General features: G+C 50.6%; 1 protein-coding gene across 2 annotated transcripts in view; it reads left to right on the top strand.

Annotated features, from left to right (window-relative positions):
* Positions 1–26,088, top strand: part of MN1 (MN1 proto-oncogene, transcriptional regulator) — a 92,689-nt gene that overhangs the window by 31,143 nt on the left and 35,458 nt on the right. The window contains exon 2 of one of the 2 annotated variants that reach the window (XM_065033662.1): positions 1,016–6,188. The exons of the other annotated variant lie outside the window; for it this stretch is intronic. Within the exon in view, the coding sequence (XP_064889734.1) occupies positions 1,016–1,200 (185 nt within the window). The 3' untranslated portion in view covers positions 1,201–6,188. Of the gene's footprint in view, positions 1–1,015; positions 6,189–26,088 lie in introns of those variants that run through there. 2 annotated transcript variants of the gene reach the window in all.

The raw sequence follows: 26,088 nt of genomic DNA, 5'->3' as shown, positions 1-26,088 counted from the left end.
TCAGCCCCGCACGGTGGGAGCTTGGGGTCTGTCAGGCGTTACGTCTGCTCTGGGTCTGTGCTCTGGGGGAATACGAACGAAATGGTGGAGCAGCAGAAATGCAGGCTGCCTGTCGAGATCTTGTTGGCTTCTTTGTGTTGCCTTGCACTGTTCCTCTCTTCACTAGCTGTTTTTATCCCACAGAAAGCCCTCTGCCTGGGGCAGGGGCTGAGGCCCCTCCTGGGCAGCTCTGGGGGTGCAGCTGCTCCGGGGGGCGGTTCTGTGAAAAATGTATTTGCAACAGAGAAGATTACTCGAAAGCTTTAAGAATTGAATCAAGGAACAATAATGGAGTGACAGTGGGAACGAGTCATGTGTACATGATAGTATACTTCGGAAAGAAAAATTTTAGCTACTCTTCACAGCAACTGTAAAATCCAGAGGAATAAGGCCTGGGACATAATTTAGGATGTTTCAGTTAAACTTTTACATTTCTGTGCTTAACAGAAACTAATGGTGGCTAAAGATCATACGAAGTCCCAAAATTAAGAAATTATAAGAAAAAATGTTATTGTGGTAATCTGTAAAGAGGTGATCAGGGAGGCCTGTGCCTGTACGAGACTAACGATGGGAACGACCCAGAGGACATGAATGGTTGGGGGCAGATTTCCTGCGTGGAGAAGTTTCAGTATTGATTTCAAATAGTGAAGGGTCCAGGAGAAGTGAAGAATCCCAGTTGTGCTGCAGTGCAGGACACACATCATCCATCACGTACCCGTCCGCAGTGTTCAAACGAATTGCTGGTTTAAAACAAGTGCATGTGAAAGAGAGTGTGGTGGTTTTCTGGCCCGATGGAGAACTGTGCAGAGCAGCTCGGGGGGGAGCGGGAGATGTGCCGGGGACAGCGGGGATGCCGCGGTGCGGGAGCCGGTGCCGGTGGCAGAGGCAGGTGCAGCATTGCGGGGCCGTGGCTGCGTGAGGTGGCGGGGTGGCATTGCATGGCTCTCCTAACGCTCTCTCTGTGCACCGTTTCCAGCCCACGACCTTCCCCCGAGCAAGACGTCGGCCGCGGCGCAGACGGGCAGCCACCTGCAATGCCTCTCGGTGCACTGCACTGACGACGTGGGCGAGGCGAAGGGCCGGACTGCGGTGCCGACGTGGAGGTCCCTGCACTCGGACATCTCCAACAGATTTGGGACTTTTGTGGCTGCCCTGACTTGAACAAAAGAAATTATTTTTTTTCTCTTTTTAATTTCAAAGGGCCGCTACTGCTAGGTGGACTATTTTTCTAGGTTGGTACCTGCTTAGTGGCATACGGACTGGAAAGGGTTAATTTAAAGTAAACCTCAACTTTTTTTTAATCTTCTGCCACAGTATGTTACCAGTGTTAACCCTTCTGCAGTTAGCACACTTTTGCTTAAGATTTTCCTGCTAGACCACTTTTTCCCATTATTCTGTAACCTTGGCATACATTTGTAGATGAGGCCTTTTCCTTTTTCATCTCAGCGTATGTCCAAGTCACGTATGTCAAAATAAGACAAAGATCCTCCTCCTCCTCCTTTTCTTCCTCATTTGCTTTGTTTTTCTTTATTTTTGTTTTGCTTTGTTCAGTGCTTATTACAATGGTGATCCTGAAGAACAACAGTTCAGGAATAAACACCGGTTAAAGTGAAATGGTCATCATTATATTATATATTATATTGACACCCAGCTTTTGCCAGTCACATACAAACCAAACAGTTAATGCTCTGTTGAATATTCAGGTGACGAGCCTGCCTTTTCCTGAGAAAATGATGTTCTGTTGCTAATAATGTTCAGCCTTGTTTGCTCTCCACCTCCCTCTGCAAGACGACGATGCTGGTTCCTGTGTTTGCCCCACTGATGCCCAGAGCTCTGTCACCAATGGGCTGGTGCAGACCCAGCCAGGGGAGGTACAGAGAAGTTTTTCTGAGTAAGTCTAACAGGAAGTTTACCTCCTGGTCCTGGTGATGCTCCCACAGCTCCCACTTCACTGCTGGAGAAGAACATCCCCCCGCGCCACTGCGCACCGCCGGTGTGTCCATCCTGTGGCGCGGTGTCCCGGTGCGGGAGCCAGCGGCACGGCTAAGGCTGGGTCCGTGCCAGCTGTGCCCGCTGTCCCCAAACCCTGCCAGGCAGCACTGCCACCCCTGCCCATTTCTCACCCATTTTTAGCTGAAGGCAGGTGCCATCGATTGAAGTGAAATGCAGCATCCTGTGCCTGTGGAGTGCCCCAGCTCCCGCTGCAGCTGTCCTGGTGTGGTGACAGCAGTCAGGGGACAGCCTGAGCAGGGGGATGTACACCCAGGGTCACCCTTCCCTAATCTGTCAGGGCAAGGAGAACCCCCACTAGACCCCCCAAAATTGTTCGAGGCCCTGTTTTTGCCATGCATTGAAGAACAGTGTTACTAGATGCACACAATAAAAGGAAAACCGTACTTTCCTGCTCATGATAGATAATACTAATTTGAGAAGAGAGTTGGAAGCAAACCAGATAAAAACATGACTGACAGGATGATCCGACACTCCTGTGGTTTTACGTAACGCTGTCCATTATTTGTGTGTCCTCTGTGTCCAGGGAGCATGAGCCGTCCCCCCCGTGCCGGCCAGCTCGCTTTCCTCTGCTCCCTGAAGCTTAATAACATCGCTGGAGATTTAGGTTTGAGCTGTGAAATAAAGGTCGGCCTCTCTAGGGTTATTTATTACTTCTGTCATGAATTCACAAAATGTGTCCCTCCTCAAGGGATGGAGTTTGAAGACTGCTTTGTATTTTATCTTTGGGGATTGTGCTGGGCCTTTAATTATTGTGAAGTAATGTTCTCAGTAGACACCAATGGAGAGGAAATTTCTGCCTAAAATGCTGATGGCACAGGGTGGTCTGAAATCCTCACTCTCGATCACGTGTGGCTTCAGAGAGATTCACAGTGTTTGGTAATGTTCTTTGAATGTGCTCTTATTAACTGCATGGATTGATTTCCTCTTATGGGTCTGGTCAGTGACTTGAATTTGGATAAATTTAAGGGTTTTGAACCTTGATTGTCAATATTGTTTTGCTTTGTATTGAAGCTGGAGCTGCCACGAGGATGAGGATTTTTGCCCATCCTGGAGCAGTTGGCTGTGGAGCTGCCTCACACCCGCTTGTTTGGGAGCAGCAGGCTGTTTGTACGTCGGTAGGTGTGTGAGCTGCCGGCAGCATCGAGCTCCTCCTGCACCTGCGATAGCACATCACCCTCCCCATAAAATACCTGTCTCCTGGTAGAATAATAATTGCCAGCCCCTACTCTGGAAGATGCCTCTTTGCCTGTGATTTCTTAAGTCCTGGTTTATCCTGATATGTGTTTAACTTTAAATCCTGTCTAGCAAAGCGCTTGGGGCTGCTGAGCTGCGGGGGCCAGTGCTGCCGCCGTGGGCTCTGTCGGCAGCTCCCGCTGTCCCAGCAGCTCCTGCCCATGGAGGAACCCCAGCCACACACGTGCCCAGACACATGGTACCGCGTTTCAGCACTCAGGGCTGAAAATTTAGGCAGAGTTCATGGTCTGGCAGCATTCCTGTACCTAGTGCAGCCCTGGTGGCTTCCTTCTTCGTTTTTAGTTTTTCCTGCCACATTCAAGAGATCAGGTTTTTCAGGCTTCCTGAGGTCAGGGGTGCACACACCCTGTGCTACCAGGAAGAGACCTCTTGGTGAACACCGCATTGAACACTTCACAACGCGTTTAAAGAGAAATCCTCCTTTTGGTAGAAACGCCGTGGCTCAGGTGGTCTCACCCCGCTTTGTTCTGGTCAGCTCTCTGCGGTTGTGCTTGTTCCCTGGAGCTGTTCTCATCCACTAGGGACTCACTTTTTCACTTGCTCATAGAAAGATAAAGTGGAAGCTGCTCCTTAAACACCAGTGGAACCCCGTGCAGTGAGGTCGGGCTGTGCTGGGGCAGGGAGGCGTCTGCAGCTGCCGAGCTGCGTGGCGTGAGGAGCTGGAGCCGTGGCCAACGCCGGGTCTGCTCCTGCATCGCCGGCACTGCCGCGCCCATCGGGGCGATGCAGGAGAGGACACGTTGTTAGATAATGAGGAGTTAAAAATAGTTGAGCTTCTTCTGGGTCTTACTGTCCATGTAGTTTTGCTGCATGATAGGGTCACGTGCAATCCTTTTGCTGACCTCCTATCCATTCGGTCTTGCTTAATTTGAGCGATGTTATCAGCCGAGCAAAAGGACATGATGCAAGCTCTACTCAAGGCATCTGTTAGCAACACCAGGACCAATCTGCGCTGTTACAGTTTCTTTGCTTTTTGCCAAAGATGAGAACAGAAACAGGACTTTTGACTGACCAGGACAAGCATTGCTTCATGCGTGTATTTGGTACTGAGAACATATGCAGAAGGCTAGAGCCTAAGCAAAGCTTATGTTGCCTGTGCTAATTTCATTGTACTTATTTTGTCCATTAATTTGTCATTGAATGCACTGATTTTTTTTTAACGTATATAAAACATCAGCTTAGCCCTACATGGTAAGAATTGAACTGATTTGATTTCGTGAACAATAATACTTCCAACCGAAGCATGTTTGAGAGCCTGTTGTGCAGGAGGTAAGCTGCACTCTTGTGGAGAGGGAAACTGAGGCACAGGCAGTGTCAAGCCCAGCTTGGTCAAATGCCCATTGGTGCAGAGCTGAGCTGCACTGGGCTCTGAGCTCTGCTCGCAGCCCCAGTCGCTGGAGCCGTGAAATTCTATCAGCTGCAAGTTCCCCAAATGGTTGGTAAAGCCAGAATAACTTAAACTCGCGCCTGCTCGTCCTATAGGGCAGCCAGACGGGGGATGTTGTACCAAGAAGTCAAAGCCCTGTGGTGAATGTGCCATTAAGACAGGCACAATATTTGCTTTGTATTGTGAACAACAGCTAAAAATGTGCCTTCCTGTTTGTTTTGGAGACTTGTCCCTGCCTTGCCTCGTGTTTTCGGTTCCCCCCCAGCTCCAGGTGCCCTGTATGGGGAGCCTGGGCATTGCTGACCTGGCCCAGCTCGCTGACTCCTTCGGTGCTTGTTAAACTCTGCACTTGGTCTTCAACTAGTAGCAAACTGAGAAATGTAATCTCCCTGCATTTAAATTGGGAGGAGTGATAAAAGATCTCTTTGCCCAAGAAAAGGGAAAGAATAGGCCTTATTTATTAAATACTGTTGCGAATTTTTCCAGATCATTTTTTTCCTAAGGTTACTCTGCTGTTCCAGCTTGGTGGCTAGAGCAGCAGTGAGATGTGTCACACTCATTTCTGCTCAGTGGCGGTGACGTTCACCCGGGAGGTGAGGATTTCATTGTGTGACCTGGGTGGACGGGAACGAGCATCAGTCACATCCCGGGTGTCGCAGAGGGACCGTTCCAGATGGTCTATGGTCACCGAGGCCGCTGTCCCCAGTGCGGGGTGGCTGTGAGGCTCCGGGGAGGAGGAGGAGGAGGGTGCGGTGAGACCACACTGGGGGGGAAACGCAGACAAAGCCAAAACTTCTAAAGTTTGGTTGTTTTTGTTAAGCTGCAATGTAAGGTTTTCTCAGCTACTAGATTCACAGCTGTTCAATGGATGGTGTATAAGAGCATAACCCATTTTTATAGAATTGTTTCTCCTTTATTGCTTAAGGCTAATGGAGGAAATAGTCTAATTTTGTTCTTAGAAATTCTCTATTAAAATTGTTGGTTTCAGTCCATCCGCTCATAGATTCCGACTGATGAAACTGCAGGCTGTGATTTCCAGCAGTTATAACTTTATCACTATTCACTACCCAAGAATATTACAGCTTTAAAACAGCCTTAAGCAAAAGGATGTTATTTCTTTGTACTAGATTTGGTTCATGCAAAAGAAAAAAAAAATCAAAACACTGGTAATCCGTACTGCATAGCAAACTCTTCTGAAAAATGTAATTGCACATGTAAAATATGAAAACTTGACTCTGCTGTGTGTTAGGCAATCCTGTAATCTTCTTTCTTTTTTTCTTTTCCTTTTTTCTTTTTTTTTTAGTTTTTCAATTCTTGTTAAATTCATTTCTTAAATGCTTGGTTGGAAGACTGTGACAATAGCTCATGAAATTGAGTGTTATTTTTCTTTTTTTTTTAATATGTAAAGTGCAGTCTTCTGTATTCATGCATATTGTACATATCTGTATATGTTTTACTGAGCAACTAAATAACAATAAATATGATGTTAATGGTGGCTATTGTACATTTCATACTGTGTTTGTTATTCTTGTAGCCAGCCCTTTTTCCCTGACGGTGTGAAGAAGCGAAATGATACTCTTCACGTACAGGTAAACCTTGGACGTCACCCCGAGCAGGGTGAATTCTGGTTGTCTGGGGAACCCCCACCTGCAGCTGCCACCCTGGCCAAGGGCTGTTCCTGGAGCTGTGGGGATGCAGGTTGTCCCTTATGGGGGTCAGGTTGTCCTGGACCCTCCTGGGCTCTGCATTTTCCTTTTCCCTGTGTCCAGTGTCCCCAGCTCAGGGTGCACCCCCGTACCCAGTCCCTGGGTCTAATAGTGACAGGCGCAGAGACCCTGAGGGTTGGACCTAACAGGAGCGATTGGAAACGTCGATTTAGCTAAAGTCATTTCTCCTCTGATATAACAGGCAGCAAATCCCTGAGGTTTGCTGAGCTGCCCCATCTGCAGCAGTTGGGGCTCAGTGGGGCTGGACCAGCCTCCCCAGAGGAGGCTTCTCTCTGGGCTTGGAGGATCCCTGGTACAAGAGGAGGTTGGTACATCTGGCCTTATTGTGAGCTGGATCTTCCACTGCACTAATTCTGGCAAAGATTTTGAGCTGAGTTTATGAATAAAAACTAAACAGGCTAGAGCTCCTACTAAGATTCTTAAAAATCCCTTCATTTCCGTTACTAGAATTTCAAAGTCTTAATCCTTTCACATTCATGCGAGTTTTCCAAGGAGTCGTGCAGCAGAAATGTTGCACAGTATTTTCCAAAGCAAAAAAAAAAAAAGTGCAATAGTCCTGTCAATGCTCAAACATGTTTTTGAACTGAAGGAACAACTTTCTATGTCTTTCAAACGTGCAGAAGTGCAGACACGGAGCTCAGCCTCAGGACTTGTCCCGGGTTGCTCAGCCGCAGCTGCAGCGGAGCCTGCGCTGGGTGCACAGCGCGATGGGATGAGCTGCGTCCGCACCCCCGCAGCGGCCCCGCTGAGCTGGGTGTCCGGGAACTCGCACACGACGCCTCAAAACCTACATGAGAGACCAAGACATCGTGTTCCATCCAATCCCTCTGCTTTTCTTTGTAGCATGGCAAGCACAAATGGAAAAAGAAAAGAAGCTGTTTGAGAGCCACCTCAAGTCAGTTGAGGGAGAAAGCTTTGCTTGATTTTCAAACCACGCTTTTAATATTTGTGAAAGGACAAAACAAGATATAGAAGTGTAATCTGCTTTAAAGATGTGAGCTCACCTCTTGTTATGTTTGCTTGGTATAGAGGTAACAGACAGAAATTTGTTAACTTTGGCTAGAAAGAGCTGTTTTGTTTTGAAATGTTCTCTTGTGAATCTAGTAATTATATGTTAGACACTTTATAATTCTAGCTTTAAAAATAAAAAAACTTCCTTACTATTTTTCTGTATGCAACTTTTACAAGGACTATCTTTCTTGTTTTCGCAGCTTTTTGCCTTTTGCTGTGTAGTGTGCATGTTTTTCCCCAGCTTTCAACTCGAAACCATTGAAATTCTTGGAATTACTTTTTCAGTATTGGTGTTTCTTTAAGTTTGGACAATTTTTCAATCCCAAGAGAGAAATCCAAGCAGCGTTCCTGGCAGCTCTGCAGTTCCTTCTTTGCAGTGGGAACCCACAGAAGACGAGACCTTCCCCTCTCCCCCTGTAGCCACCAGTTCCGCCGTGGGACCAGTACCTGGTTTGGTGCAGGGAGCTCCCGGTGTTCCTGGCTCCCAGTGACGGCTCTCCAGCCCATCCCAAGGGACATGTGTGTGATGGTGACCCCAGATGTCAGGACCATCAGGACTCTGTGCTGCCGGGTATTTGAGCTGTTCAGTGCAGCTTCAATCTCAGCCGCTTTGCCCAAATGCGCTCTCAGGATTCTCCAGCGCATCCTGCTCTTCTCAGCACACCCTCTCATCACCATTTCTCCTTCTATTCTTGTCACCTGTGGCTGGAGCTTCTTGGTGGGGATGCTGAGCTCCATGCACAACACAGCTGCTCCTTTTATCACCCCAGTTCTTCCAGTAAAACTGGCCATGAGCTGGTTCTGTCCGTCTGCTACCTGCGGCTCAGACACACGTTCCTGCCGCGGCTCCACCGGCAAACAGCCGCTGACGCCCCATGGCCGAGTCAGTGCCGGAGCCGTGCGAGCGTCTGCCTGCTGGGCAGAGGTGGAAATAAGGATGATGTCTGTTCTGAGTTCTTCTGCTTTCTGGGACATTGCCAGAGCTTATTAATGGTAGTGCAGATCCCCCCAGCTCCCCTGGTGCATGATGGCTGTTTCCCGCACCCGGATGTCCCGTGCGAAGGCTCCTCTTGCCGCTGCCCCTACTGCTCCAGCAGCACTCCACCAAGCTGCTCCTGCCCCAAAAAGCCAGAGCTTGCTGTTCCCTGTGCACCATGTTAATGGATTAAAATACACTAATTGATCTTTGATTTCCTGCTCTTTGTGCTGGCTTTACTTGTCATCTGGTAACGTCTGTGACCTCTGGCGATGCTGGCAAGGTGCATGCTTACCCCAAACACTTGCCTCCGTGCCCGGTGCTCGGTGCACAGAGGTTCGTTTCTGGTCTGTGTCAGTGTTAAGCAGGGATTATAGTTTATTCGCTAAAGAAAAGCAAGTAGCCGGTCAGAGAGCTTTTATAGTTCTTGCTCTCCTCATCGTTGTTCCCTGTGCCCTGAGACTGCTGAGAGTTGAAATCTGGCTGTAGCCGTGTCTCATTTCCCAAGCCATTTAACTGATTTAATGATGTCCTTTGAGTTATTTTCTGGATGAGGCTTTGAAATTCCTGTCACGGAGGAGACCCTATAAATATGTATTGTATGTTCAGCAGTCAGTCAGGGATCCATCGGCAGCGCAGCTGGATCCCGTGTGCCGGATCGGAGCGCTTTGGGCCGGCATGGCGGCTCCGCGGCACAGCGCCGGCAGCCCGGCAGACGCTCGCACGGCTCCGGCACTGACTCGGCCATGGGGCGTCAGCGGCTGTTTGCCGGTGGAGCCGCGGCAGGAACGTGTGTCTGAGCCGCAGGTAGCAGACGGACAGAACCAGGCGCTGCTTCTCGGTGTGACCCAAGGTCGTTTAAACCCTTTTCCCAGGCTGTTTGTGCTGCCTACAGACGGGTTTTATCAGAGCATGGCGGAAGGCATTGCTTTCCCTGCAAACCAAAGTAAATAAACACAGGAATGAAAATTTGGGTCAGTGACAAGCTTTTGGCTGGGAAACTTGTCAGAAAATGAAATTATGATGGTTTTCTTTTAATATGAATTGAGTATTTCCCAAAGTCTGCAAGCTACGTGCCTGAAGCATTTACTTTTCCCGTTTGGTGACCAGAGTTTGTAGCCTCCTCAGCAGTTTTAGCTTTATGGCCAATAACATCATATATATTTTGCTTGTAAAATGTCTGAAAACTCTTTACTCAGGTGAAGTCCATAATGCTGTGCCTGCTGGGCAGAGGTGGAAATAAGGGTGATGTCTGTTCTGAGTTCTTCTGCTTTCTGGGACATTGCCAGAGCTTATTAATGGTAGTGCAGAAAGTGGAGGTGACAAGACCTGAAGAAAATCATTTAGGTCATCTTCGGTTAATTAGTGCAGGATTGCTCCCTGTTCTCTAATTCCCAGAGCTCTGACCAGCTCAACTATAATTGACAGAGCAGTGGGAGGGTCTTAACCTTTTAGTTAAAAAAATATACATATAAAAACAGTCAACCAAACAGCTGTTTATCTGTAGCTGTAGAGGAAAAGAGCCCGCTGGCCACGCTGGCTGCCCTGCAATCACACCTCTATTCCCACGGACAGCGGTGGGTTTGTGCATCGGCAGCCGGGTGGGTGACACGTGGGGACATGCCTGGTGGGACCCTGGTGGCCTCGGGTCCTGAGTTGGTGTGTGGTGCAGGGGTGGGAGGTGGGAACAGACGCTCCTGCCCGCTCTCACTTGGCCATGGACATGAGGTCTCCGTGAGGCCGATAAGCCATCGCTCAGCCTCGTTATCTCCTATGGTATCTTGCTTATATCGCCACCTGTAACAATGGCATGAGGGAAAAACCATGAGCCCTGGTTAATGTTTGCCGCATCCTTGTAGGGGCTGATGTCACTAATACACAAAGAAGCTGTTGAAATATCACCCTAAATTTGATGTTAAAACACTAATTTCAGGCTCCTTCTTGAACGGGGTTGAAAAGTTTGGTGTTGTGAGGGCTCAGGTCCTGCTGAAACATCCTGAAGGGTTTGCAATGCATGGGGGTTAACTGGTGGAGAATATTCAGTGCTGAGCTTCAGGAGGTGGGAACTTTTCTCGATTTCCTTTCATCCTCTGCAAAATGCCCCTCTCTCCCTTCCCCCTCCCTCCCCCCGACTCGCTTTTCTCTTTATAAAGCTGGAATTCTTCCAGACTCTGCTCTGGGCTTGCAAGAAAACTTTACTGTGTAAATTTGCTCTTTGTGTTGGGAGTCCTTTGTTTAAACAGCATTGTGAGCTTGCTGGGGAGGGATGGAAAGAGGGGGAGCTGGGAGGAAGAATTTGAAAAGCCCTGACCCCTGATGAATAAAATCCAGCACATTAACACATTCTTCAATAAATTCATGATTGCAGATAAGGTGGGAGTCCCCAGGGCCGGGCTTTTCATTAACCCCCTGCTGACTAACCCAAACAGACGCGGTGTTTTGTCAGCGCCAGGACAAGCAGAGCCCTTTTGTGGCAGAGGGGCCGAGCACGCATGGGGAGATCTGCTACAGGAAACCAGGTTACAAAATGGGACTCTATTTCAGAACAAACTCCTTTTGGTTAGTTTGATGAGATTACAGAAGGGAAAAGGCTTTAACAAGGGGCTTATTGAAGCTAAGTAACTGTTCTGAATACAGTGAGGACCAGGGCAGAAAACATATGATTCCCAAGTAAATAGGCATCTCTACAGTATGGCTGAAACCACAAAGCTGGACAGGCTCAGGACGGTTATTGCGCGGAGTGCGCGGAAGCTCGGAGGTGTGAACACGTGTGGGACTCCGGTGATGGCACTGGGCACCGCCGGCACCTCCCGTCTGTGCCACGCTGTGCTGTGAAGTGCGGCTTGTTCGGTTGTTCCTTCCTTCATAACGGGATGTTCAGCCTCTGGCAGTTGTTGCCGCCTCGTGCCCACACAGGCACTGGTGTCACCCACCGGCACATCGTGGCTACCGGGCTGGTGTCCCCACTCCCGCTGGACGATGCTCTGGTCCCCTCCCCACTGCTGGTGGCCCTGGCCAAGGGGTGCATGGGCCAGCTCATGTCCGTTTGTTCCTGTGCTTGGATCATCCTTTTGCTTGAGTCACTCTCCATTCTTCCCAGCACTCGTCTGTCCAGTGTGTTTGTGCAGAAGAGCCGTGTCCCCTCTGAGCCATCGCTGAGGGACAGGAGGTGAGCTGGGCTGTTCGTTTATGATCTAAGCCTGAAATGCCTTACAAGCAAATACCTTGTCTGCTGTGGCCTTCTCTCCCAGCAGTACTGTGAGCAAACAGGATGGGGGCTGCTTTTCAGTCCATTTAAAACTATTTAAATTTCCAAGGTTAATAAAGATAGAGAGTTGTGTATTATATATTATATTTGTAACTAAATCAAACTATCTCAATTCATGGATCCTCAAGGTTCCTTGTTCTTAATGCGGTGAGATTAGGAATTGCTAGTTTCCCTAATGAATGGTTGATACCCTGAGCTCTCAGATCTTTCTGAGTGCAGCCCAGCGCTCAGCACGGGCTTCGGCCTGAAATAACCCCAGTGGCTTGTGCCGTGTGTGGATAATCTCCTAAACGTGTTTGCCGTGTAAACTACACACACCTTATCAAGGCTCTTGCTTGCAAGCCCTAGTGGGGGCAGCTCATTGTGGTGGGAGATTATTGCTGCTTCAGTGCAATTTAATATTTCACCATTGCTCCATCTCATTGACAAGAAGCACCTGGAAGAGGAAAAACCTGGTTGTTTGGGTGGGTATAAAGGATGGGATCAGGCTCTGGGGGCCTGCGAGTTGTTGCTGGTTTGGCTTGAGCCAGACTGAGGGACATTTCCTTTCAATATCCCCAAAACCCTTTCCTGGCACAGGGAGTGGGTTTAATGCTTTGCACACATGGGGTTGACATGTCTGACTGAAGGAGCAGCAGCAGCTCCTTCCCATGGAAAATCCATCTGTTCCCCTGCGTTCCTGGTGCGTGGGGTCTCGGTGCCAGGGCGGGGGTGACGGCAGAGCCGGTATTATCTGCCGTGCGCCCTGCTCGGCTGAGTGACGCTGTGCTGTGCTGGCGGGGGCGAAGAAGGGTCACTCAGGCGTGTTCCCCCCTTCCTTTTCCTTCACTTACTATTTTAGATTTTGCTTTGTATGAGAAGCCTGTATTTTTACATGTTGGTGCTATGGTATTTATTCCTCTTGGCTCTGAAGCCCCTTGGAGGAGCCCCAGGACAGCCAGGGCCTGGGTGCCGGGTGGGCTCAGCAGCGGGGGCTGCAGAAAAGCTCATTTCAGGGTGGAGGTCTGGGGATTCATCTGAAGGCAAAGGGTTTGTGTTTTGTTTTGGTTCTGTGGTCTGTTTTTTTCCCCCTGGAATAACTTGGGCTCGGCTCTGTTCAGGCACTGGTGACGGTTGGTTGCTCCCCCGGTCCGGCAGTGTGTGCTGGTGCTGGAAGCCCGCGGCACAGAGCGGGGAGCTGCTCTCCGTGCTGAGCAGGCTGGTGTCGAGCAGCCGTTAACCAGTGGTAACTGGTCAGGTTGCTGTGGATCGCTGGTCCATCCAGGCGCAGCTGCAGCGGGTCTGTCCGGCATCCCCCGGCAGAGCATCCTGCACCCCCACTCCGGAGGAACGCAGAGCCAGGGGGTGGCACAGGTAACTGTGGGCCTTGCAATGGGGGCTTTTTGTCTTAATTTGGGCTGTTAAGAAGTATCCCTTTTCCTGTGATTTATGGTGCAAGATGAGGCTGGGAGACCCACACGGGTCCAGCTCAGGGTGTTCCCGGTCAGAGCCCGGCGGGGCCGTTGCAGCCGGTAATGGGGCTGGCTTGGCCTTTCAGCACTTTAAAGGCTGTTTGTGTTTGATGGGCTGATGCGTATCAAATGCAATCCAGCTTCCCACTGTCTGCTCTGTCAGCCCCCTGATGTTGGCCTTTGACAGATAAAGCACCCCCTCCCCGAATTTCTGGTTTCACACTGATGCACCAACATTCTTTGGCAATTTGAGCCCATTGTATTAAAGTAGTTAAATTCCTTAAGCATGTGCCTCTGAGGTACAGTGGTGATATTCATTACAGAAATATCAGTGTGGTGGCAGTGCTGGCTCTCTGGCCCTGCCAGGGGACCCGTAGCAGTGATGGTTCCACCGGACTCGGAGCCGGTGCTGCCGCAGCATGCCAGTCCTGCCCATCCTGTGTTCTGGTGCGGGTCCTCGTCCTTCCTGTGGCTGGAGAAGCAACGTTGGCACAAACCAAAGATTCTGGGGTGTGGACTGGCTGCTGTGGCAGTGCGGGGGGTCAGTACTAAAACGCCTTTCTTGCAAAGTGCCTTTGCCTTTCTGTTGGACCTCAGATAAAGCACCCTGGCCATCCAAATTTCAGCCCGTTGGGGGAGTTGGCTGCTGGACCTGGTCTGGAAGCCTCTTTTCCCACCCCAGAGTGCCAGCTGGGTCCACGAGCAGCCTGGGAATCAGCAAAAAAGATCCCAGGAAGGGAAGCAGCTTTGGCAAATGCAAGAATTTAATTGTTCTTTGCTAAGTGGGAGAGCTGGAGGGGGGCACCATTGCTGGGATCTGTTACAGTTCTGCAGCTGATCTGCTCACCCTCGCCTCAGAAACTACCCGTGTGATGTAGTCACTTGCGAGTTAAGATTTAGTTTCAAATGTCTTAAGTTATTATTGATGCTTGAAAAGGTTACATCTGCAACTCATTTTCTATGTCATTGACGTTCTTTTCTGACAAATAATTTCAGAAATATGCAGCAAAATGTTTTGGCCCACAAATGCTGTAGCTCACCAAGTGTGCAGACCACATCTTTACACATTTTGTAAGAAAAAGCTTAACTCCTCATGTGCTGCCGCAGCTCTGCCTGCCTCAGGAAGGTACGAGGGTGACACGAAGCGTTTGCTGCTGACCAGACCGTGCAGCGAAGGCAGAGCCCAGGTGGGTGATGGCGGAGCAGGGGTGCGGGGCAGGAGCGCTGCCCCCCGTGGTCTGGCAGGGGTTGAGGCTGGGGGGACTGGCCGTGTCTCTCCAGTGCTCCATGCACAATGGAAACCCAAGGGAAGAAATCAGGTAGGTGACCTGTCCTGGTGACAGCCACATCTTTGGTTCTGGAGAAACGTGATTCGGAAAGGGAATACCGATGGGTGACAGTTCTCTGTAGTCTTGTTGACACCCAGGCTTTAAAGTGCAGGTGTTATGTGGTGTCAAGACCTGGAGGAGTTCCAGACATCATGCAAGCAACAAATCTGAGAGAGAGAATTTGATCGTTTTGCTGGGACAGTCAGGTGCTCTGTTTGCCACCGCGTCCCCACGGCTGCTGGTGGCTGTGCTGCTGGTGGCTGTGCTGCTGGCAGCGGCACCACAGTGGAGGGAAGCGCCTTCCCTGGGCTTCTGTCACAACGTGGTAATGATTTCAGGGAGACATAATCCAGACTCTTCGAATGAGAAAGCAATAAGTGACCTTGGCTTTCTGGTTAATGCCCAGGTGTATGGAGGGGAAATAATAGAGAGTTTCCTCCTAGGAATCATCATCAAAGCCAACCATCATTCATGTAATTTGCTTTGGAAAGTGGAACTTGTCTTTTTATTTACCAGGCACTGCTGATGTCCAAGATAACATTTACATCAGATGGGAGCTTTTAAAGTGCTGCTCAGACAGGGCTGCTGACCTTCTTCTGGTCTTATTAAACGTTATGCATGTGACACACTCTCTTCTGTTATCTAAATTACCAGCCTGGCTGAGGAAGGTGGCTGCTGCAGCGAGCTGGGTGAGGTTAGATGTCATCGGAGTGCCTCTGCTTGATGTGCCTTTGCAGGCAGAGCTCAGCAGGAACTGTGCTATTGGGATGAAAGCTATAGCTTAACCTATGGGCGGTTTGAAATAACTTCATTGTGGAGCGGTATCCAGAGTGAAGATGGGACTCCGCAGGAACGCTTCCCTTTCCCCAGCTTGTCTTTGTTGTTGCTGCTCTGGTGCATATTAAGAGGGGTTGCTGACCCTTGCAAGCCCGCGACCTCTGTATCTGAAAGGCTGGTGGAGCAGAACCGCCTTCTCACCCTTGCCAAGCCAGCCTTTCCCCAGCGTGCTTCTTTCTTTGCCAGCGCGACACTATGGAAATGCCAGCGATGGAAATGCACCTCCAGAGCGGGCTTGGTGCACTCCCACCCTGCGCGGCTGCCTCTGCCGGGCATCCCTTAGGCAGGGACACAGCAGCCTGGCTCACATCCTGCAGTGAGACCTGGTGGATCATGTGGCTGATAAGAAGGTCCAGAGAGTGCAGAGGAAACTCATCTGGGAAGAATGTGGGAGGCACACAGCTCCAGGCTGCACGTTCACTGAAGGAAATTGCATGCGCAGGTCTGCAATGGCCCACCTGCGTGGCTTATCTGTGCGGCAGCACTGTACGCCGTCACGCTCTGCGTGCACAGGCTGCCCGTCCATCACTCGCCAGCTTAATGCCTGCTTCTTCCTTCATAGAAGACAATACTTGGAATATCATGTGTTAGTTTTGGAGAAGGCAAAGTAGGGCACCGGATTTTAATTTTACAACGTCTGCCTGTTTCAGGAGCTGTGGCAGCCTGTCTGTGTGTTTGGAGCTGAGGGTTCTCGTTTCCCCGAGGTAGCTCTGGATGAGGTTGGGAAGCAGCGGTGAAGAAACAACACGGCACATGGTCTGGTCTTAGCGTGCAATCAGGCACAGCACCTCTCCTCCTGCAATGTGGGAATTTGTACCTTCCAGGAGCGGGACACTTGGGAGGGAATTTGATGAATTCAGTGGGAAGGTTCCGGTTCACTGCACAAGGAGGAAAGGGCTGTGTAACTAGATCCTGCAAAATCCACTAATGCCATGGAAGTTACCATAATGGGCCTTGGCTGTATTGTGAGAGCCAGAGAGAATAAAGCTGGGTTTGTTTTTTTCTTTGCATTGGCTGGTAGCTGCTCCCACCACAACATTTTCCTGGAGGTTTGGTAAGTCTAATCATTTAGAGTGAGCTGTGTCTAACTGTTAGGTGAGCACAATTTAAACAGGCAGTAGGCAGGCAGTTTGGTGTGAATTCCTCGCACTGCTTGCTTTTATTTCTATTTACACACGCAGGTTGAAGGTCTCCACAGAAGTTAGTCCTAGGAACACTGAGGGTAACAGGGGCAAGCCCAGCTGACACCTGAGCTTCTACACATTAGAGCACCAGCTGGCTCCTGGGTGACTCTGGAGAGTGGTCCCTTCATTGGTGACTGGCGGTCACCATGGACCAGCGTTTGGAGAAGTCACCCTCACCTGGAAGATGGCCAGGGGTCAGGGAAGTTGAGCCCCATTGCACGTTTGCCTTGTTCTTGATGTGTTGGTGCAAGTTTTTGTCTTGTAAACTTGGGGGCCCAGTGTTGGGGAAAGTTATAATGGCAGCTGTTAACTTTTATTAATTGTGTGGATGGCTTTTTCCCCTCTAAGGTATGAGGATTGAATAATTGTATTGTTTATTGTGCTTAATGGGACATTCATCAACAGCCTTGGAGGAGCTAGTGCACTCCCAATGGGCTATGCATTCTGCTTATTATCTTAATTCCAGGTATGATGTTAATTATCATATGAGCTCTGGAAGCATCCAGTTTCCATAACATACATCCTCACAAGCTGTAGCCTCACAGGAAGAATTTGAAATAATATTCTTTGGTTCCCCTCTTCCCAGGCACTGCAGCATGAGCTCCCATTGCTGGTCCTTTATAAAGCTAAATTTATGGGCTAAAACCTAACTTACTCTTTTAGACCAGCCTCTTAGACTAGAAGAACAAATTGTAATGCCATAGCATTGTCTCTGCTAGCCCGAGCTAGTGAAATTGATCTGTGGGCAAACCAGACAATTTGTTTGAAATTGAGCTTTGAACCCTGCTTTGTTTTCCCCTCATATTTTATGCCTGTCATCTGTGCCACCTTGCAGTGCTTAAGGAAGAAGCACAACGTTGCAGGGTTTACTTCATGTGACAGAATCTTGCTGTCATATTTGCAATAGGAATGGCTTGTTCCACACTTTCGAATTGCAGAGACCTGTTTAATCTAAAGGCACATTCACACTGCACAGAAAGTAACTGGTCCCATCGTCCAAAACACCTGTTTTGAACTAGGAATTTTCCACCTGGAAAGCAGGACCATGCAGGTGTGGAGAGGGACCGCTCTGAGCTGCAAGGTGCCCCCAGGAAAAGGAGGGATCGGCGCTGGATGTTTCCCAGAAGCACATACGGGTGTGTGGTGTCAGAGCCAGACCATCCTGCAAATGTCACGGGAAAGGCAAAGAACAGCGTAGAAAACCTTCTGCCCCTCCAGCCCTGCTGTTCTCGCCCCGATGAAGCAGCAAAGCGTGAGGGTGACGTACCTGTCACCAAGAGCCACTGCCATCTCAGGCATTTGCTGCTGCGCCGTTGCAGAAGACGGGGAGCTGGAAGCTCTGGCTCCAAACCTCCCACTTTAACAGTTAATTATTTCTTTTCATGTTTTATGAGAAGGTGCCCAGTGAGGCAAGACAACAACTTTAAAAACTGGATCTCTTTTGGTTAACACAGCTGACTTGAGCCCCCAGAGTTCTTTTCGTGGCTCTGAGAAAGCATAAGATAAAGGTAGATTGTAACATAATGATAGCAGTCTGTCTCTTGCATCTGTATCTTGAATGCCTTTCTTAATGACAGTAAATATTTGTCCTTCAGCTAACAGAAGTTTCTTTTCTTAAGAATTTCTAGCATACCAGATTACTGTAATTTAGGTCTTGTATTTTTATTTTACGCTTGTATTTTTTCCATCTTACTTTTGTTCTCGCTCTGCAGTGCTGAGAGTTTGACATTGTACCGTCTTCTTTTCATGTGGAATCGTCTCTGCAGAGTAGAAATGCACCTCCTGTTCTTGCAGCTCAAGCTGTGAGATCTTTTTGCAGAGGGGAATGCATGTCATGAACAGTCTTTCACGCAGTCTCTGCCCCATCAGGTCTTGAGATTCTTTGAACTTCTCTCCCTTTGGGGATCTGTGCTTTGCTGCCTAAGAACTGTCAGACAACGTTACGGTTTTCCTCTGTTTGGTGAGGATGTTCCCTAAGATGTTTTTCCCATTAATCCAGCTGCATTAGGAAGCACGGTGCAAAGCTCACACTGCTTAAGTGAATCTGGCCTTAGTGTTGGAGCCATCGTGATGGACACTAATGAGATGCTGAATGGATTTGTAGTGAAAACCCAACTGGCTGAGTGTGCAGGGAAGCAGTAGAGTGGCTGCCGTAATTTTCCTGCTTTGCAAATATGTTAGCAGCCATGAGGATTTTTTAATGTTTCATGCTATTTAGGAATGTTTTGTTTCTACAATCTGGCAAAACATCTCCCAGGCTTCCTCCTGTACAGTATCTGTCAGCCTTTTGGGATCAGTTGATATTAATTTGACACACTTGGGAATTTGAGTATTATGGTGCTGAACACAGTCTGTATGTCCAGACAGACAGATTTACTGTGTAAATTCTCCTTTGTGAAATCCCAGGGGTTTCTGTCTGCCCTGTCTGTGTTCTTAAAGCACGGCATTTAGTGGATACCCATAAAATAAATGTGCTAACAAAGGGGTCTGTTTTTCAGGGAGGCACTGGTGGGACTGAGGTCTTCTTCTAGACTGTTCTGCTGCCAGTCACCTCACATTCTCTAGAGGTGTCCGAGCTTATCTCTTCTGAGATGGCTTCTGTTTTCCAGCACTCTTGGCCCTGAGCACTGCTCCACGTTCTTCCTTACCCAAAGCCCCGGTCCAGCTGTGCTCTGGATGCTGCACTGTCAGGTGAAGGTGAGCCCCTCGGGGCTGCACAGGGGTCTTGCGCTTCGCTGCTATTGCCGTGGATGGGGCATCCATGGAGGTTGGAGCCTGGTTACGGCCTGTGACAACCACTGTGTCACCCACTGCGGCCGGGGAGCCCCCTGGGCCTTTGTCCCCACCTCTGGCCGTGCTCCAGAGCCTCATATGGCAGGGCCTCTTGCCACTGATGAAGTTGCAGTGCTGAACCTCCTGTCCCGATCCCAATCCTGGTCCCAGCTCCAATCCCTGTCCCCGTCCCAATCCCTGTCCCCATTAAGGTCTTGATCCCAGTCCCAGTCCAAATCCTGGTCCCAATCCCAGTCCCAATCCCAATCCCAGTCCCGACCCCTGTCCCCATCCCGGTCCTGATCCCAGTCCCGATCCCAATCCCAGTCCAAATCCTGGTCCCGGCCCTGTCCCCATCCCAGTCCCGATCCCGGTCCCGGCCCCGTGGGAACGGTTTCACCTGGGAGGTGGGCGTGGGTTCCTGAGCTACCATTGGCTACTCGTTATCCAATCCCGTCTGGCCACGCCCCCAGCAGCTATATAAGGTCCCGGGCGGCTTTTCCGCGGTTCCCCCCCGGCCTCGCCGCTCTGGCACGCAGTTCCGGCGAGGCTGTCTCTGTGTCTCTGGGCGAGGGTGCAGCGCGGACACCCGCACAGGTAAGCACTTGCCGCGGTTCCTCTGTCAGAGTGCGCGGGCCGGTGCCGGGACACGCGGGGAGGGCCTGGGTCTGTTGGGCTGGGCGGTGCAGGCGCTGGCAGCACCGGGACTGCTGATCGGGACAACTGGAGGTGTCAGGGTCGGGCTCTGCAGGAGCCTCTGCACAGTCTCTTTGTGGAAGGAAGGAGCAAAAATGGCATTTGGCTCTGGCACTGTCTTGTAGTTGCTAGAAGCTTCCTGGTGATCTCTAGCCTGCATTTATTCCTGGCCCGTTTCTCCCTCTGTGTTCCCATGACAGTTTTCCATCCCTTCATCTTCCATAAGGCTTCTTTTTCCCAGTGGTTTTCTGTTTCTGTACATTCAGTGAAGCATCCAAACACAGTTATTTTTGAGACTGGGCAGTGTTAGCATTTCTCATGGGGTTGGTTCTATAGTGCTTTGCCAGTCCTGGTTGTTTTACCCCTGTTCTGGTTGAGCTCATCTTCCCCAAGTCTGGGTGAGTGGTCCTCTGGCGTTTTGCAGACTTTGTTACCCACAGTTGTAAGTAGATGTGGAAATTAAAAACCAACTAACCAAACCCAAAAAACAACCAACACTTTTGTGCAGGCAAATTTCTGTACAGTTTAGTGAAGGGAGGACTGATCCTCTGCAGGCATCCTGCAGTGTGATGTGCTCTGGGACATTCTTGCTGCCATCCCCAGCGCAAGGCGTGCAGGAGAGCCCCTGTGTCCCTTGAGTTCCCACCAGCCTGGAACAGTCCCTGTGGCTAAGGCAGTGACAGACCGGGGTGAGTGTGCCCCTGTGCCCCGTCACCCTGCGGCCACAGGGACCGGCTGTGAGCCACATGCCAACACTTGCCCTCCCTCAACTTGCTGGTGATGCTTTGCCAAGTGCAGCCGGACACCGTGACCCCCGATGCTGCAGGGCCCTCAGGGGTCCAGGCTCTGAGCTGGAGGTGCTGGGGGGGAGCAGGTGAGCTTTCCAATCTGCACACAAGTGTTTTGGAGGAGGGGAATTAATTAAAGTGACTTGATAGCTTTCTTTCTTGGCTGTAATATGAACTGTATCCTCAGAGTAAGAGGATTTGTGGTCTGCTGGTGGGCTGTGCTCAGAGTCGCTGTTCATTTCCACATGTTGTCGAAGGTCTAAATGAGCTTTCTGGCTGTAATGAGATTGATGCGCACAAGAGTTTGATAGAGTTAATCACCAAGAATGCCTTTTCCTACCAGAGAAACATGAAAACACATGTTAGGTTTTAGGGCTGACCTCGGCTCCTGGCAGGTGCTGGTGGGAGCTGGGTGCTCGTGGACCCACACTCTGTTGCCACCCGGAGCCATGATGGGCATGAAGTGGAGCAAGGGCAGTGCTGACCCCAGCCATGGCCCCTGTGGCTGCTTCTCTAGAGGGTCACTGGGGGTTTCTGGTGGGGATTTGCCTGGATGAGGAGTGAGAAAACTACTCCCCAGTTTCAAATTAAACTTTTACATTGTTCTGAACAACTAATTATAATTTCCCTGGTGTTCCCAGGCTACCTACCTGCACTGTGTACTTAAAATGATATTTTCTGTGGTATTTTTCTCCATGTTGTAATGGAAAATGCTGCTTCTACCTCAGGTTAGCTTTATGCTTGTGGGAAGATCATTAATTCCAAGCTATAGCCAGAACTAAAAAAATATATTGCTCCTTAGACCTCCACTTTGTTGCCCAAATCAAAAATGGCAACATTCAGACATTCTTCCAGGGAGCGCGGTGTTGAGGTGAGACGGACCTGCAGCGATGTGGCTGGTGCCTTGGCGGAGAAGGTGTAGTTGCTGCGGTTTTTCTGATCGGTCCTTTTATTTGAAGTTATTTCCTTGGCTGGCCTGACTTGGTTTCGTAGCCTCCTTCATGGCTGGTGGAACAGCCTTGGTGGGACCCATTGCCTGTGGACAAACCTGTCCTTCGTGCTTTTTATGCGAGAACCAGCCAGGCCCTCTCTACCGGGGGTGAAAATCTCCCTCCTGGATGTTTTTTGATTCTGGTAATTTCTTTGTAATTTGCAGGGGTGAGATCAATAAAATTGCTTTGTAAATTGGTCACAGGAAACATAATTAACAGTGTTAGGGATTTGGCTAATAGCATGGGTTAGGAATCCCAAATAACCTGATTTGCGATGTGGCTTTTGACCGGGGATTTGGCCAACTTGATCGGGTGAGGGTGGCAAGCGAGACATTTGTTGCTCGTTCCTAGGTGGGAATATGGATTAACACAAGAAAAGCAAATGTGTGTGAAGTGTAAGTGCGGTCCTACTGGTGCAGAAGGCTTTGGGGCACAAGTCACCTTCAGAGCCTTTGGGAGATGAGTTTAAACCCAGCTGGAAGTGTGCAGGTTGCTCTCCCTGTCCTTGGGGTGCCAGGCTAGGTGGGGAGTGGAGCTGCTGGCAAGGGACAGCTTGGGGACAGCGGTGCGTGCACAGCCCTCCTGCCTTGTCCCAGCCAAACAACTTGCTTCAAAATGCCTTTGGTGCCTGAGCCGCTGCCATGTGGTGGAAGGGACTTCAGGGACAGTCTGCTGGTGAGTGCTTGTGCAGCCCATCGTTGTTGAGAACCAGCTCCCTGGCATTGCTGGACCTGGAAAATGTTTGTGGTCTAGTGTAATGACTGTATAACAAGGCAATTAAACTGCATTTGAAGATACGTGAAAGCAGAGCAAGGGGGGACCTGTGGGTGTTTCTGGGCTTCTGCAGCATCTCCCATCCCAGCTGGTGGAGCTGATGCTCTGGAAGGGTATGCTCTGTCCCTTTGGACCAGGGCTGGTCTCAAGGGCAGTGAGTGTGTGCCCACTCCTGTGGTCCCCATGGAGCCCTGTTAGTCCTTTCCTGGTGTGGGCCATTGTGGGTGAGGGGAGGGATGGCCAGAGCTGGTGGCTGCTCTGGGTGGCCCGTCCCGGTGGCCAGGAGCGCGGGCGCTGCCCAGAGCTCTTGCCAGCACCGCAGGGCAGGGCTGGGGCGGCGCTGGCCCCTGCACCTCTGCGGCTCTCCCAGTGCCGTGCCGGGCTCCTGTCATGCCCACGGTTTCATCGGCGCTGCAGCCGCCTCTGCTCCCCGCCGGCGCTGGGGCTGTGCCCGTCTCACCCATTCTTCAGAGGCACGGCGGGGGACGGCCCTGGTTGCCTCCACGCCGCTGCCTGCTGGGCCGGGATGTGACATTTGGCTGGTGCTGCGAGGCCACCAGGACTGTGGAGCTCTTTCTCTGCAGCTCCTTCTCCTGGGGCACAAATTCCATCTCTTAAAAAGCACTTAAGCTAACAATGGCTTGAAAGGAGGCGGTGGACAGAGCGACATCCAGGGAGGCAGGGGAGAGCTGAAGGAGAATGGGTGAGGAGAGCAGGCACAGAGCTGCCTGCAGGAAGGATGCTGGCTTCACCTGCTCTGGTGACAGCCCCAGTGCCACCGTCCTCCTGTTACCTCTGCTGTTTCCCAACTGATGGCAGCAGCTTGCAGGGTGCTTGGTGCCAGCGGTTCGTAATCCTGTCATAGATCGGGAAGCAGAACTTGAGCCTCTGATTTATTTGCATGCTGCAGAGCAAAGGGAGGGAATGTATTTGAGCGCTTCCTCTAACTGAAGCAGGATAGGGACTTTGGGGAATAAATAATGTGATGACACCGGGACTTATACGCTTGTTCAGCTGCATTGATTTCATTCAAAGGGTCTTGCAGTTGTATTGATCTGGGTCTTTCTGCTACCTGCAGCGCCTGGGGAGCAGGAGGGCCGGTCCCAGACACATGTGAGTGCATGTGTATGATATTTTGCCAAAGCCTCCTGGTGCTTTGCAAACAGCTGCTCAGCAGCTCTGGGGTGTTTGCTCAGGTGCTGTTGTAGGGGAAGAGTCTCCCCAAAGGGTTATGCAGTTAATCGTTGCTAGCTGCCCATTATGGATGGGACAGCAAGAACCTTTGCATCTGTTTATGTACTTTAATTACTTCACTGTAAACGAGCCAATACACAGGCTAACCTAACAAAGTTAATAACAGTAAAAAGACCCTGAACACCCCCATCCCCACCCCAGGCCAGTCTGTTGTTTTCCTCAGACTCGTCCTGTGCTGGAGATCTGTGTCCCTGTCACAAGGGGAGCAGCAGTCTGCAGGGCCGCTCACCCTCCCCGGCTGCGCCAGCCCCGCTCGCCCCCGACCCTCCCGGCTAACCTCCTCATTCTTCACCGGGGCTCTGCTCTTGTCTCTCAAGGGCTAAACTTGTTAAAATGAATCACATTTGGCATATCTCCCTGTGGTGCCTCTCCAGATAAAAGTGGTCCCAGCTCGCATGCTCTATTTTTGTTTTGTTTCTGTATGTGACAATTTTCTCTATACAAAACCCTCTTTTGTCAGTTTGTAGAAGAGATTATGGGGAGACAAGAGCCCGCCTTTTTTATATCCTTCTTGCGCTTTCTCATGGCTCCACAAATGGCATTGTTCGTGGCCAAGGAACAATGACATTTTTCTGTTCCCATATCTGATGTGATTAAAGGAGCTGCAGAGCAGAAGTTACACTGAAGATTGTAATGAGCAGAGGAGACCTTGCTACTGGACATGAGATGCAAGGGAAGATTTTTGGCCTCAGACTTGCTTCTTGTAAAATAAATACTCTTTTTTTCTAATCTGTGAAAACATCTGAAGTTATGTCCTCGATAAAGACTGTAAGTGGACAGAGCGCATCCTTTGTGCACTCTGCTGGTCCCGGAGTGTCTGCACCTTGGGCTCAGAGCAAGCAGCCCCTGTGCTCCCCAGGGTGCTGCGTGGCCACAGATGGTAAGAGGGCGCTTAGATCAAGAAGCACAAGGAAGCAGCTTGCCAGCAAGCCATTAGGTGAGGGGCTATAGTGCTTTTATGAAGGCCAGAGAGAAACCTGCATTTAAAGATTTGTAGCTGAAAGGGACCCAAGACATCTGTAAAAGAGAAGGAGGTGAGAAGGGTGGCTTGTGGTGCCTGGGCTCACGGCTGGCTTCCTTCCCTTGAAGTCTTAACAGCAAGGAGGGTCGTGCTGGGGTGTTGAAACTATTCAGGACTTTTTAGCCTTATTTCCTGAGGAAATGACCGTACCGACATGCTGTCTGCTCTTCACCCACTAGTGTGGAGCCCTGGTGCCAGCTGCAGCCTGATCTGCAGAGGAGGAGGGCTGGGAGGCTGCAGGAGGACTGGGCTGGTGGCTGGTTCAGCCCTGGCAAGGTGGAGGAGCTCGCAGTGTCCCAGTACCCTCAGCTGGCCAGGACATCCCGGCCAGGCACAGGGACATGTGGGGACCAGCTGAGCTCTGGCTCCAGTGTGGTGTGGGGGTTTCTGGTGGGCAGGGTGCAGCCAGGAGGGGTGTGTGTGGGGCTGTGCCCAGCACTGGTGAGCTGGGGAAGATGGGATGGTGCATACTCTTCAGGGGGAAGGAAGGGCCTCTGCCGATGGCCAGAAAGTCCTCTGAGATGCTCATCATACCTAGGAGCCCTTGTCCTCTCGGAGGGGAGACTGCCTTAGCTTTCTCTGGGCAGGAGGGCTGCACGGAGGCCAGATGGAGTTCAGGAGGGCAAGGATTCATTTTCCACCTCCCAAGGATTTGGCTGTAGCCTCCCTTGCCTGCTGGGGGATGCTCAGCCTTCACATCCTTCCCCTCTCTTTTTCTGCAGCTTGCATTGTCATGTACTTTGTCATTGATATGTAAAACGGCTCCTTGGTAGCCTCCCAGGCACCTCTGCCTGACAAAAGGATGATGTCTCAGGCTGTGGCTGGGTAGGGCCCTGCAAACACAGGCTGTCAGTGCAGGTGGGGGAAGCAGGGAGACACCATCCTCTGGGCTACCCCAGCTGCTGAGCACAGGTGTGATGAGCCCAGGGGGAGCCAGGAGATGCTGGAGTGGTCCAAGGCACTGGGCCATCTGAAGTACAGATGTGGACAAGCAACAGATCTTGCTGGTTGTGGCAGTGGATGAGGCAGCTGGTCTGGTAACTCTGTGTGGCCAAGTCCTCACCAGGGCCAGTGAGACCTTGTGGGAGCTGGACTGGCAAAGCTTAAGCTGTGAGCCTGATGCGAACTCTTGGCAGCAAAAGTCTAGCAGCCGTGAGTGTAGCTGGTGGAGGGGTGGGAACCTTCCAGCAACAGAGGGTGCTTTCCATACAGAATGTGCAAAATACCTGCCAGGAACTGAGCTCAGCATCTGTCCCTTGCTGGCCCTATGTTTTTCACTCCAAAAGCTGGGGATTAAGCAGCAGCCTGGGGAAGGA

Source organism: Columba livia, chromosome 17 (genome assembly GCF_036013475.1).
Source record: "Columba livia isolate bColLiv1 breed racing homer chromosome 17, bColLiv1.pat.W.v2, whole genome shotgun sequence".
Lineage (NCBI taxonomy): Eukaryota > Metazoa > Chordata > Aves > Columbiformes > Columbidae > Columba > Columba livia.
The sequence above is the reverse complement of the archived record's forward strand: the minus strand, read 5'-3'. Positions and strand labels throughout refer to the sequence as shown.